Source organism: Ovis aries, chromosome 1 (genome assembly GCF_016772045.2).
Source record: "Ovis aries strain OAR_USU_Benz2616 breed Rambouillet chromosome 1, ARS-UI_Ramb_v3.0, whole genome shotgun sequence".
NCBI classification, from domain to species: Eukaryota; Metazoa; Chordata; class Mammalia; order Artiodactyla; family Bovidae; genus Ovis; species Ovis aries.
The window spans coordinates 187,015,332-187,030,427 of record NC_056054.1 but is presented as its reverse complement, the minus strand read 5'-3'; the positions used below and the strand labels follow the sequence as shown (position 1 = coordinate 187,030,427).

General features: G+C 39.1%; 1 protein-coding gene across 8 annotated transcripts in view; it reads left to right on the top strand.

Annotated features, from left to right (window-relative positions):
* GOLGB1 (golgin B1) overlaps positions 1–15,096 on the top strand; it is a 77,018-nt gene that overhangs the window by 49,561 nt on the left and 12,361 nt on the right. For all 8 annotated transcript variants that reach the window (XM_042232029.1, XM_042232024.1, XM_042232019.1 and 5 more), the window contains one exon: positions 7,367–7,545. In XM_042232029.1, the coding sequence (XP_042087963.1) occupies positions 7,367–7,545 (179 nt within the window). The remainder of the gene's footprint in view (positions 1–7,366; positions 7,546–15,096) is intronic.

Genomic DNA, 15,096 nt, shown 5'->3' with positions numbered 1-15,096 from the left:
TTACATGACTATTTAGTAAAGCTTTATTTGCAGACTGAATCATTTTCCCACTTCCCTTTATATAGCCAACTTTTTTCTTTTTTAATCTTAGAGAAAGATAAGATCTCCAGTGTTAAATTTTTACTGCTTTTAGGAGGATCCCATAGTTTAATCCAGGTCTTTTTTTTTTTTCCTGAAAACTTGCAAATTATCAAAATTTAGAGGCAAAACTAGAACTGTATGAGCCCAGCCAGCCTATCAGGATTCTACTTTGTGACATTATTCTTTTCACTTTCATGACAGTTTCTTAACTCTGTCTAGGCCATATACTCAAATGGGCAATAAATTGAGCTTCAAAAGTCTAAATTTTCGATCTTTAAATCCAGAATATGAAAATTCTAGTTTTTACGATTGAAAGTGAAAGTGAAGTTGCTCAGTCATGTCCGACTCTCTGCGACCCCATGGACTGTAGCCTACCAGGCTCCTCCATCCGTGGGATTTTCAAGGCAGGAGTACTGGAGTGGGTTGCCATTTTCTTCTCCAGGGGATCTTTCCAACCCTGGGATCAAACCCAGGTCTCCCGCATTGCGGGCAGATGCTTTACCATCTAAGCCACCATTAGCCCAGGGGGAAGAAATCATTTCTCCTAAACTGTAAAGTCTTATGCAGATTTTTTTTTCTTGGTAGGTAATGTGTTCATTCATATTACATTTAATACTGAATATTTATAGACAATCTTTTTTCCCTTTTGTAATCTGAACAAAGCCTCCCTTTTCAGCTACAATTTTGACATTAATACAATTTAGGCATATTTATTTTTATTTTTAAAATTGTTTCAATTTAGCTGACTTTGTTCTAGGAGCTTAACCTTTTGTCATCGTTTTCAGAATGCAAATGCAAAAAGTTTTCTTCAGGACTGTATATACCTCACATATAATTTATAGCAGAGGTCCCCAGCCTCCAGGTGCAGATCGGTATCTCCTGTCAGGTTAGCAGTGGCATGAGATTAGAAAAAAAGTGCACAATAAATGTAATGTGCTTGAATCATCCCCAAACCATCCCCATTCCACCCCGCCCCCTGTCGTGGAAAAGTGTCTTCCATGAAACTGGTCCCTGGTGCCAAAATGTTGGGGACTGCTGGTTTATCCAGGTGTTGATTATCTTCTAGGTCAAAATCTTTTTCCTAAAAGCTGTTAGGATAGATTCTGAATTAGCTATGTTTTATTCAGTGAGTTGCTTTACTATTTTTAGCTTTTGTAAATACTAGGGACTAAACTTTCTATCTCTTAACCCCTGTTCTATTAATACCTTTTTGTCTGCTGGGTATTTACAAGCCAAAGCACTTTTTATTTATTTGTTTTTGTCTTAATATATATATATTTATTGAAGTACAGTTGGCTTACAATGTTTTAGGTGCACAGCAAGGTGATTTATTTATACATATACACATACATTATTTTTGAGATTATTTTTATTGACTATAGTTACATGTGCTATAAAGCCAGCATTTTTAAATTTCCATATAAATCATAGTAATGTTCTTCTGCTTCCTAAGGCTCATAACTGTCTATTATTTTATTTCATTTAATCATCAAAGTCTGTCATTTCTTTTTTAAAAATTTTTGTACAATTCTTAAAGGTTACTTTTGATTTATAATTGTAACAAAATATTGGCTGTATTCCTACATTGAGCCTATCTAGGGTCTATCATTTCTTTATTCATAGTGTGCCTCAAATATTTCTTTTTTCCTTTCCATCATCAACACCTTAGGATAAATTTTTAACACTTTACCCTTAAATGGTTATAATGTTGGTGCCCCCAGTTGTCACCCCTCCATTGCTGAATACATTTTTCTGAAACTACTCTCTTATTACTGCATTGTTCAGTAACCTTTAAAAATTATTCTATCTCTAAAATATTCTTAGGATTCAAACCTCTTGGTTTGGTTTTAAGACCCAATGGTTTGTATCTGCCTGTCTTTGCAATGTCCCCTTTTATTGCTTCCCTACTCTTTGTCTTAAAGTCAGCCATCTGATCTGCTCACCCACAAACTGGTCTACTTACCCACAGTACCATCCTCTGAACAAAAATGTCCTCTCATTTTCCTTTTTTGGGCAATTATTCCTACTCTTTAAAGGTTGCTCCAGAGCTTAGATCCTCTGGTCACATTTCCAGATCACTTGATTGTCTATGACCTTCTGTCTGTACTTCCCTCGTGCTTCTCTTTTCCTTTGTCCCATGTTGTCTTGATGTATATGGGTGTGTGTGTTTGTGTGTGTAAAATTTCTATACCTTTGTATTTTTTTGTTGCACCATTTAAATTTCAAACTCCTGGTAAATGTCATATCTTGTACTTGTTTGTATTTCACATGGTTTTTAGCAGAAGGGTAGTTAATCATGTGGTAGATAATCAACAATTGTGGTGGATATTCTCTATCAGTGTGGTTGTTACTGAAAACACTGTTTTCTCTATTTTGTGAAATTGGAGTGTAGAGAGATTATAGAAACTTTTGAGACTGAGGCTTTTACATCTGCCATGACTGAATCATAAAGCCTAAGCAGGGTTATAAATCACATAAAGGCCTGACAGTCCAACTCAGTGATATTGCATTCAGGCCCTGCCAGTCTGCTGAGGCCCTTCTGCATGGTTACTGAATGTATTATTAACTCCATCGACTCTTCTTTTCCACACATCTTGTTCTCACTCTGTCTCATGAGCATTGAAATTTCTAGTGTCTCAGCCACTGGCTGCATGTATGATAACATTTCAATCACTGTCAGTTTAAATATTCAGCCCAGGCCAGCAAATTGTCACCTTTGCCTAGACTAGGCTTCCTTTCTCTCAAGACCACCTAAGGGAGGAGCTCAGTTTGAAAGGAGCTCCGGTTACTTTGGTCCTCTTCTTTCCATAGTTAAAGGGAAGTTTCCCAAATAAAGTCTGAGGGTCTAAGTGGCAAGGAGTTAATAACCCAGGGGATTCTGCTAGGGCGTAACAGACAACTCTGGAAACATTTTGGAGTTTTCATCACCCAAACTTCCTTAGGACTTTCCCTTAATCAAATGAAGCACTTGGGCAGTTCCTGCCTAAAGGATGGAGTGCAGATCTCTAGAGGTGCCTTTTTGTTTGTATGTGCACTTCAGTCTGAAAATGATTTGAGGCAGCATTTAAAGATATGAGGGGCTTCCCATCTGGCTCAGTGGTAAAGAGTCCACCTGCCAGTTCAAGAGAAGTAGGGGATGTGAGGGACTTCCCCAGTGGCTCAGCGGGTCAAGAATCTGCCCACAATGCAGGAGACATGGGTTTGATCCCTGGGTTGGGAAGATCCTCTGGAGAAGAAAAAACCTGCTCCAGTATTCCGGTTGCAGTACTGGAGTTGCAAAGAGTCTGATACAATTGGGCACAAGCACCTCCCAACCTATGTATTACTTTTATTTTCCTTGTCACCTTTGTTTTTCCTGGAATGAATAACTGTGTTGTTGTTACTGAGTTTTCTTTGTACTTATCAATGTAGTTTAACCCCAGATTTACTGTCATTTATCCATATTTTTATTTTTCTTTTTTTTTTTATTTTTTTACTTTACAACACTGTATTGGTTTTGCCATACATTGACATGAATCCACCACAGGTGTACATGAGTTCCCAACCCTGAACCCCCCCTCCCACCACCCTCCCCATATCATCTCTCTGGGTCATCCCAGTGCACCAGCCCCAAGCATCATGTATCCTGTATCAAACCTAGGCTAGCGATTCGTTTCTTACATGATATTATACATGTTTCAATGCCATTCTCCCAAATCATCCCACCCTCTTCCTCTCCCACAGAGTCCAAAAGTCTGTTCTTTACATCTGTGTCTCTTTTGCTATCTCACATACAGGGTTATCATTACCATCTTTCTAAATTCCATATATATGTGTTAGTATACTGTATTGGTGTTTTTCTTTCTGGCTTACTTCACTCTGTATAATCAGCTCCAGTTTCATCCACCTCATTAGAACTGATTCAAATATATTCTTTTTAATGACTGAGTAATACTCCATTGTGTATATGTACCACAGCTTTCTTATCCATTCGTCTGCTGATGGACATCTAGTTTGCTTCCATGTCCTGGCTGTTATAAACAGTGCTGTGATGTCTCTTTCAATTCTGATTTCCTCGGTGTGTATGCCCAGTAGTGGGATTGCTGGATCATAAATCCAGAAAAATAAATGACCCAATCAAAAAATGGGCCAAAGAACTAAATAGACATTTCTCCAAAGAAGACATACAGATGGCTAACAAACACATGAAAAGATGCTCAACATCACTCATTATCAGAGAAATTCAAATCAAGACCACAATGAGGTACCATTTCACACCAGTCAGAATGGCTGCTATCCAAAAGTCTACAAGCAATAAATGCTAGAGAAGGTGTGGAGAAAAGGGAACCCTCCTACACTGTTGGTGGGAATGCAAACTAGTACAGCCCACTATGGAGCACAGTGTGGAGATTCCACATTTTTCAAGGTGTTTATTTCACTGTATGTTTTGTCTTCAGGAAGAAAATTCTCTTGAAGTCTCTTTTTTGCTCTTATGTGAGTCAGTTGCCCTATATTATTTCTAGGACATAATTTTCTTTCTAGAATATCTCCCTCCTGTTCTCTTCTGTGTTAGATCTCCTGTATCTTATATTCTGTGTTTTCCTTATCTTGGTTTTGTGCCATCATTTTGTTGGAATAAATCAGTAACTCTCCGAGAAAAGATACAGGGGAGGTAAATGTCTAATCATTTCCAATGGTTTGGTGGAACACAGAATTCTAGGCTGAAAATGATTTCTCTTCAAAACTGTGAAGACATTGTTCAATTCCCCTTTAGCTTACATTGTGGTTCAGGAGTCCAGAGATTCTGATTCTTGATCCTTTTTATGTGATCTAGTTCTCTCTCTGTTTATCTAGTTCTATCTCTGTCTTTCTCTGCCTCCCTCATGTCTCTCTCTCTCTCTCTCTCTCTGGAAATACAGTTGGACATTGAACAACATGGCTTTAAAATGCATGGATTCACTTATACATGGGTTTTCTTCAGTAATAAATACTACAGTACTCTAGGATCAGCAGTTGATTGACTCTGGATGTGAAACAGCAGATATAGAAGAACCGCATATACGAGGGGCTGACAATAAAGTACACATGGATTTTCAGCTCACCCTTGTGTTGTTCAATGGTCAACTGTATATAGAATCTTTCAGCCCAGTATGTTCTGATGTTTCACAATAATGTGTTTTTGTGTGAGTCTATTTTTATTCACCATTCTGTCTAGTCCTTTGAATCTAAGAAGTCATGTTCATCAATTTTGAGAAATTCCTTTGAATTCTGTTTTACTACTTTTCCTTGTCCTTTTTCTCTACCGCCTTTCTTCCCCCTGTGAAAATCCTGTTATTTAGGTGTAGGGCCTTCTGGGTTGGTTCTATAATTTTCTTACCTTTTCTATTCTTTTTGTTTTATTTTGGGAAGATTTTTCTCACCTCTGTCTTATCAATCCTGTATTGAAGTTTTCATATTTGTTATCAGGTTCCTGATTTCTAAGGATTTTTTTTGTTGTTGGGGCGGGGGGGTGTCTCACGGATAGATGTTCTTAATTTATCTCTCCAAGCAGATTAGGGGCAGTTTTGTTCTTTGAAATTTTCTCTTGAGTTTTTCTTTATAGTTTTAAAATTTCTGCTGTAATGCTTCTGATTTCCAATATTCTCTTAAATCTTTGAGTACGTGACATGCTTTCTTCTGTTAATCTCTTCTGAATTACTTTTCTTTCAGTTTCTTTTTATCCCTGCCTAATGTTAGCTGTTCTTCAGGAAAGGGTTAATCAGTGGTTTATTCTTCATGTTCAAAGGTAGAGTCTAAAAAATGCTTGTGGATGGGACTTAACAACTGTGAGTTTCAGCTCATGGTTATCTTGCTGAGCTTTTTGAGGGCAGTCCCCATGTTGATATCTTTAGTTCGTCTTGGGTTAGTCAGATTTTCCAAAGAAGACTTCTCCATTTCCTGCATGGATGGTTAAGGCCTCTGTACCAGAACTCTTCAAGCTGAGTATGAGAAAGTCTTCTAATATTCAGAAAGCATACATTCACTTGATCACCCTGGTGCTGGAGCAGTACCTTTACCTTCAACTGTTCCATAGTCCAGAGACACTCCTTCAACCTTCTCTAAAGGATAAAATTCTAGTTGTCTGTCAGAGTAACAAAAAGTGTGAAATTGGGAGTGTTTTTAGGGATGTTGTTGTTCTTAAGCATCTTTCATCTGATCCTCCTTATTTCAGCTATCACCTCCTCGCTACTCCCATCACCATCTTTTCCAAAAAGCACCTGGTGCTGTTAATTCCTAAGCCTTTTGAAGAGTCTGCCAAGTAAGTTCTGTTGGTTCTTGACTTTCCCTACTGCCATCTTAAGACTTGCCATTCCCAGATCTGTTAAGTCAGTTACCATTTATACATCTACTTTTTAGCTTCCAAAATTATTTTCATTGCTACTGACTCCTCTCTTTTTCTTGTTCTTGTGTTTTATGCTTATAAAATATCTTTATTGTAGCTTTAGTGATATTTCCAGATGGGTGAAAGAGATATGTGTTTAGGGCCCTCCTCTTTGCCCTGACATCCTCACATTATTTCTTACTGCCAAGCTTTTAATGAATATTGAGGGTAAAGAGTTAGAAGATATATCTGGAATGTAATAGATAGGCAGGTTTGTTAATTAAAGGCAAGTTCATCATCATCAACACCGCCACTGACTTTCATATGTTAATTTTCTTGTCAAATTCTCATAATCTTTATAAGAGGTACTATAATTATCTTCATTTTATAGGTGAAGGAAATTAAGGCTTAAAGAGTAGGTGAAACATGCCCACTATGTGGGCAGGATCGCTGATTCCAAATTCTGACTGTTCTTAAGCACTGGGCCTGGGCATCACTGCCTTCTTTATAATCAACATCAGCTATGGTAGAATTAAGGTTGATATTCATGAACCAGAGTTTAGAAGCCTAGCCAGGGCACATGGTTAAATAGAAAGCCAGTCTATCTTTATACTTCTTATCTTACCGAGTTACCACCCCCAAGGAGCTGTAAGTCTATTGTCTATCCCATCTCCAGGGTTTAAAATCTAGAATCAGCTTAGGACCTCAGGGCCAGGGGACTGGCATTGAAGTTGCAGTAGTTGTCGCTGCCTTCATGGCCACTCCATGGGGAGATTCCCGCCAGCCTGGCTGCATGTATTTCACTACATTAGGGATTCATGCTGCAATTATGTCAGTGGATTGTTAGGTGTTAGTAGTCTATTGTGATGTTGACTGACTTAGCAGGGAGCTAGCTAAGTGGATGAAATGTGATAAATCACCCTTTTACTTTCCTTTTGGTTAAAGCTGAAGGAGTTGAAGAATCTGCAGCAGCAATATTTACAGATTAACCAAGAAATCACTGAGTTACGTCCACTGAAGGCTCAACTTCAGGAATATCAAGATAAGACAAAAACATTTCAGATTATGCAAGAAGAGCTAAAGCAGGAAAACCTCTCCTGGCAGCATGAGCTGCATCAGCTCAGGTATAGTAATCTCTGCTTTTTAACCCTTTCTGTTGTCGTTCGTTGTTGTTCAGTTGTGGTCATGTCTGACTCTTTGTGACCCCCGACTGTAGCATGCCAGGCTTCTCTGTCCACTATCTCCCAGACTTTGCTCAAACTCATGTCCATTGAGTTGGTAATGCCATCTAACTATCTCATCTTCTGCTGCCCTCTTCTCCTGCCCTCAGTCTGTCCCAGCATTAGGATCTTTTCTAGTGAGTTGGCTCTTCACATCAGGTGGCCGAAGTATTGGAGCTTCAGCTTCAGCATCAGGCCTTCCAGTGAATACTCAGGACTGATTTCCTTTAGGATTGACTGGTTTGATCTCCTTGCAGTCCAAGGGACTCTCAGGAGTCTTCTCCAACACCGCAGTCCAAAAGCATCATTCTTTGGCACTCAGCTTTCTTTATGGTCCAACTCTCACAGGACTACTGGAAAAACCATAGCTTTGACTGTATAGACCTTTGTTGACAAAGTGATGTCTCTGCTTTTGAATACGCTTTCTAGGTTTGTCACAGCTTTCCTTCTAAGGAGTAAGCGTCTTTTAATTTCATTGCTGCTGTCACCATCTACAGTGATTTTGGAGCCCAAGAAAAGAAAATCTGTCACTGTTTCCACTTCTCCCCCTTCTGTTTGCCATGAAATGATGGGACCGATGCCATGATCTTAGTTTTTTGAATGTTGAGCTTTAAGCCAGCTTTTTCGCTCTCCTCTTTCATCCTTATCTAGAGGCTCCTTAGTTCCTCTTCAGTTTCTACCAATAAAGTGGTATCATCAGCATATCTGAGATTGCTGATATTTTCCCCAGCAATCTTGATTCCAGCTTGTGATTCATCCTACAGCCTAGCATTTTAAATGATGTACTCTGCATATAAGTTAAATAAACAGGGTGACAATATATAGTCTTGTGATACTCCTTTCCCAATTTTGAACTAGTCTCTTGTTTCACGTCCAGTTCTGTTGCTTCTTGACCTGCATACAGGTTTTTTAAGAGACAGATAAGGTGGTCTAGTATTTCCATCTTCTTAAGAATTTTCCACAGTTTGTTGTGATCCTTTTAGTTTTTTCTTTTATTGTTATGAAATAATTATAGATTTGTAGAGAGTTGCAAAAAAAAAATAGTACAGAGAGCTTTCATGTACTCTTCATTCAATTTCCTCCAGTGGTAATATCTTACATCAGTATAGTTCGATTTCAAAACCAGGAAATAGTCATTGGTACGATTCAAAGACCTTATGCAGATTTGACCAATTAGACTTTCACTCAAGTATATGTATAGTTCTGTGCAACTTTATGATATATGTGAAGTCATGTAAGCCACCACTGCAACAAGATACACAACTGGCCCATCATCACAGATACGTCCGTGCTATTAGTTTACAGTCACTCTTCCTCTCCCTCCCATCTCCACATCCGTAACTTCTGGCAACCACTCATCTGTTTCTCCATCTTTATAATTTTGTCTCATTCTGAGAATTTTTTAGTATGTAACCTTTTGAAATTAGCTTTACTTAGGTATAATGCCCTTGACATCTGTAACATCTTTGTATGTATCAATACTTCACTCTTTTTATTGATGAACAGTATTTCATGGTATGAATGTACTGCTTTAACCATTCATCCATTGAAGGTCATGTGTTGTTTCTGATTTTTAGTTACTATAAATAAAGCTGCTGTAAACACTTGTGTATAGACTTTCATATGGACAGTAAGTTTTAATTTCTCTGAGATAACTGCCCAGGAGTGTACATGCTAGGTCATATAATAAATATGTTTAGTTTTAAAAGGAGCTACAAAACTATATTCTAGAATGACTGTATTATTTTACAATATATGAGTGATCCAGTTTCAATATCAATGCTGTATCTTCATCAGCATTTGATATTGTAACTGTATTTTAGTTTTTAATAGGTATGTAATGCTGTTCCATTGTGGTTTTAATTTGCATAATGGCTACCGATGTTGAACATTTTTTATGTGCTTATTTGACATCTATATATCCTTTTTGATGAAATATTTGTGTTTTTTCTGTTTTCTAATTGTGTCATTAATTTTTACTGTTGAGTTTTGAGAGCCTTTTTGTTTGTTTTTTATTCCAGATACAAGTGTTTTGTCAGATATGTGACTTGCAAATATTTTCTTCCAGTCTGCAGTTTATTTTTGATTATTTCCATTGAGACGGTCTTTTTAATTTTGATGAAACCAGTTTATTGCTTATCTTTCTCGTTATTCAGATGCAATAATTGTTATTGTTCTATTTTCAGGTTCACTGATATTTTTTTCCTTCATCGCTTCTATTCTGCTCTTGAGTCCATTGAGTTAGCTTTTTATTTTGGATATTTTGAAATTTTTTCATTCTAAAATTTCCGTTTAGGTCTTCTTTATATCTTCTGTTTCTTTGCTGAGGCGCTCTCTGTTTTTATTTATTTCTAGTATGTTAGTTATTATTGAAGCATTTATATGATGACCACTTTAAAATCCTTCTATAATTCTGTATATATGTTTCTAACATCTGTGTCATCTTGGGTCTTGTAATCTGTTAATTTTGTTTTCTCAATCAAATGGCAGTTTCCCTGTTTTTTAGTATGATGAGTGATTTTCAGTTGTTCCTGAACATTTTGGAGTCTTGTAAGTTTTAATGATCAATCTTCTTTAAGTCTTTAGTAGGCTTCCACTAACACCATGCTGAGAGGGAAAGGGGGACACTACCAATTTACTGCTGGAGGAGGGTTTATTATCAATACTTAGTGGGAGAAATGTGGGCTTTCCCAGGTGGCGTGGTGGTAAAGAATCACCTGCTAATGCAGGAGACGCAAGAGACTCGGGTTTAATTTCCAGATCAGGAAGATCTCCTGGAACAGGAAATGGCTACCCACTCCAGTATTCTTTGTTGGAAAATCCCAGGGAAAGAGGAACCTGGTGTGCTACAGTCCATGGGGTCAGAAAGAGTCAGACACGACTGAGCATACATGTACGCAGTGGGAGGAATAAGGAAAAATGCATCTACTCCATCTTGTCTGGATCTAGAAATCTAAGCCCTTTTCTTTTAAAGATGAATAACAATGCTATATGTTCTGTTACTGCTACTACTACTACTAAGTCGCTTCAGTCGTGTCCGACTCTGTGTTACCCCACAGGCGGCAGCCCACCAGGCTCCCCCGTCCCTGGGATTCTCCAGGCAAGAACACTGGAGTGGGTTGCCATTTCCTTCTCCAGTGCATGAAAGTGAAAAGTGAAAGTGAAGTCGCTCAGTCGTGTCTGACTCTTAGCGACCCCATGGACTGCAGCCCACCAGGCTCCTCCGTCCATGGGATTTTCCAGGCAAGAGTACTAGAGTGGGGTGCCATTGCCTTCTCCAATAGGACCTGTCTATTTAGGAACTGATATTTTTGATGGTTCATTTAATTCAGTGTCTCAGATTTGATCCAAAAAGTAAAGGTAAAGAATTAGTGCTTAGCAGTATATAGACAGGTCCTGTTCTTGCAGCCTCATTGTTGGGACTTTGTTACTGTTCAGTAAGATGGTGCAGTGCACCTTAGGAAAACCAAATGCAAAGCTTTCAAGATTTGATACTGAAAGGAGAATCTCTGTGTTAGAAAATGCTGCCGATCAAGCACCACCTGCTTTGTCTTACCTGCTGCTACAGGGCCAGCACAAGCAAGTGAATACAGAGAATATGAGGTGGAGTCTAGAGTCCCGTCCAGCTTACACAGGGGCTACCCTGATGACAGTATAATAAAAATATCAGTATATTAAAAATAATTATTGTAACATCCCTAGGAGAGCTCTTTGGCATTTTTTAAATTAATTTATTAGGCTGCATCAGGTCCTTTGCCTTGTAGCATATGGGATCTTAGTTCCCCAGCCAGGGATCAAACCTGTTTCCTGTGCATTGCAAGATGGATTCTTAACCACTGGACCACCAGGGAAGTCCTGCTAAGAGAGCTCTTAATGTATAAATATGAGAGATTTATTCCTTCACAGATCCTAGATGTTTTACTAATGTGATGTGTCAAAATAAACCTTAAGCAAAGTTTATGGAACAAAACACTTTTTTGAATTGGGTCATTTAAGTTTTATGGAGTGACATTACATCGAAAAAATTTTCATATTCAACGTATTTACAGACTTTCTCATAAGTGAAAATATAACAGACTTACTCTGTGGAGTAGACAAATTTCCCAAATGATACAAGAACACTTCTTTTTTTAATCAACAGATGATTGATGAGAAGGTAAAACTGAATTTTTGCTCTCTGAGAATACAAATTTCTCCTGTTTCTTCATTCTGTAATTGAACCTCCAAAAGGAAGGTGAATAACTCCATTAAACCTCATGCCTGTTTTCCTGCAGGGAATAGCTGCCCCAGCTTATTCCCTGATAATCTCAATTCATCATCAAGATACCATCTTCCTTCAGATGCACATTAAAGCCAAGCACTGAATTTAGGGCCCTCCGAAGGTGATCGGGAGCACAAGGGAGCATCATCTTGATGTCACCCATATTATATCCAAATTGCTGCTGCTGCTGCTAAGTCACTTCAGTCGTGTCCGACTCTGTGCGACCCCATGGATGGCAGCCCACCAGGCTCCACTGTCCCTGGGATTCTCCAGGCAAGAACACTGGAGTGGGTTGCCATTTCCTTCTCCAATGCATGAAAGTGAAAAGTGAAAGTGAAGTTGCTCAGTCATGTCCGACTCTTAGCGACCCCATGGACTACAGCTCACCAGACTCCTCCGTCCATGGGATTTTCCAGGCAAGAGTACTGGAGTGGGGTGCCATTGCCTTCTCCATATCCAAATTACCTAGAACTAAAAGGAATCAGCGAACTAAAATGGACTGGAATGTGAATTTAACTCAGATGACCATTATATCTACTACTGTGGGCAGGAATCCCTTACAAGAAATGGAGTAGCCATCATAGTCAACAAGAGAGTCCGAAATGCAGTACTTGGATGCAGTCTCAAAAACAACAGGATGATCTCTGTTCATTTCCAAGGCAAACCATTCAGCATCACAGTAATCCAAGTTTATTCCCCGACCAGTAATGCTGAAAAAGCTGAAGTTGAATGGTTCTATGAAGACCTACAAGACCTTTTAGAACTAACACCCCCCAAAAATGTCCTTTTCATTATAGGGGACTAGAATGAAAAAATAGGAAGTCAAGAAACACCTGGAGTAATAGGCAAATTTGGCCTTGGAGTACAGAATGAAGCAGGGCAAAGGCTAATAGAGTTTTGCCAAGAGAACACACTGGTGATAGCAAACACCGTCTTCCAACAACACAAGAGAAGACTCTACACATGGGCATTACCAGATGGCCAACACTGAAATCAAATTGATTATATTCTTTGCATCCAAAGATGGAGACCTCTATACAGTCAGCAAAAACAAGAATGGGAGCTGACCGTGGCTCAGATCATGAACTCCTTATTGCCAAATTCAGACTTAAATTGAAGAAAGTAGGGAAAACCACTAAACCATTCAGGTATGACCTAAATCAAATCCCTTGATTATACAGTGTAAGTGACAAATAGATTTAAGGGACTAGATCTGATAGACAGAGTGCCTGATGAACTATGGATGGAGGTTCGTGACATTGCACAGGAGACAAGGATCAAGATCATCCCCAGGAAAAATAAGGCAAAAAACCAAAATGGCTGTCTGAGGAGGCCTTACAAATAGCCGTGAAAAGAAGAGAAGCGAAAAGCAAAGGAGAAAAAGAACGATATAAGCATCTAAATGCAGAGTTCCAAAGAATAGCAAGAAGAGATAAGAAAGCCTTTCTCAGCAATCAATGCAAAAAAATAGAGGGAAACAATAGAATGGGAAAGACTAGAGATCTCTTCAAGAAAATTAGAGATACCAAGGGAACATTTCATGCAAAGATGGGCTCGATAAAGGACAGAATGGAATGGACCTAACAGAAGCAGAAGATATTAAGAAGAGGTGGCAAGAATAGACAGAAGAACTGTACAAAAAAGATCTTCACGACCCATATAATCACTATGGTGTGATCACTCATCTAGAGCCAGACATGCTGGAATGTGAAGTCAAGTGGACCTTAGAAAGCATCACTATGAACAAAGCTAGTGGAGGTGATGGAATTCCAGTGGAGCTATTTCAAATCCTGAAAGATGATACTGTGAAAGTGCTGTACTCAATATGCCAGCAAATTTGGAAAACTTTCAGCAGTGGCCGCAGGACTGGAAAAGGTCAGTTTTCATTCCAATCCCAAAGAAAGGCAATGCCAAAGAATGCTCAAACTACCGCACAATTACACTCATCTCACACGCTAGTAAAGTAATGCTCAAAATTTTCCAAGCCAGATTTCAGTAATACGTGAACCGTGAACTTCCAGATGTTCAATCTGGTTTTAGAAAAGGCAGAGGAACCAGAGATCAAACTGCCAACATCCTCTGGATCATCAAAAAAGCAAGAAAATTCCAGAAAAACATCTATTTCTGCTTTATTCACTATGCCAAAGCTTTTGACTTTGGGATCATAATAAAGTGTGGAAAATTCTGAAAGAGATGGGAATACCAGACCACCTGACCTCCCTCTTGAGAAACCTGTATGCAGATCAGGAAGCAACAGTTAGAACTGGACATGGAACAACAGACTGGTTCCAAATAGGAAAAGGAGTATGTCAAGGCTGTATATTGTCACCCTGCTTATTTAACTTATACGCAAAGTACATCATGAGAAATGCTGGGCTGGAAGAAGCACAAGCTGGAATCAAGATTGCCAGGAGAAATATCAATCACCTCAGATATGCAGATGACACCACCCTTATGGCAGAAAGTGAAGAGGAACTAAAGAGCCTCTTGATGAAAGTGAAAGAGGAGAGTGAAAAAGTTGGCTTAAAGCTCAACATTCAGAAAACGAAGATCGTGGCATCTGGTCCCATCACTTCATGGCAAATAGATTGGGAAACAGTGGAAACAGTGACAGAGTTTATTTTTGGGGGCTCCAAAATCACTGCAGATGGTGACTGCAGCCATGAAATTAAAAGACGCTTACTCCTTGGAAGGAAAGTTATGACCAACCTAGATAGCATATTCAAAAGCAGAGACATTACTTTTCTGACAAAGGTCCATCTAGTCAAGGCTATTGTTTTTTCTGATAGTCATGTATGGATGTGAGAGTTGGACTGTGAAGAAAGCTGAGTGCTGAAGAATTGATGCTTTTGAACTGTGGTGTTGGAGAAGACTCTTGAGAGTCTCTTGGACTGCAAGGAGATCCAACCAGGCCATCCTAAAGGAGCTCAGCCCTGAGTGTTCATTGGAAGGTCTGATGTTGAAGCTGAAACTCCAATACTTTGGCCACCTGATGTGAAGAGCTGACTCATTTGAAACGACCTTGATGCTGGGAAAGATTGAAGGCAGCAGGAGAAGGGGACGACAGAGGATGAGGTGGTTGGCATCACCAACTTAGTGGACATGAGTTTGGGTGGGCTCCAGGAGTTGGTGATGGACAAGGAGGCCTGGCATGCTGTGATTCATGGGGTCACAAAGAGTCAGACATGACTGAG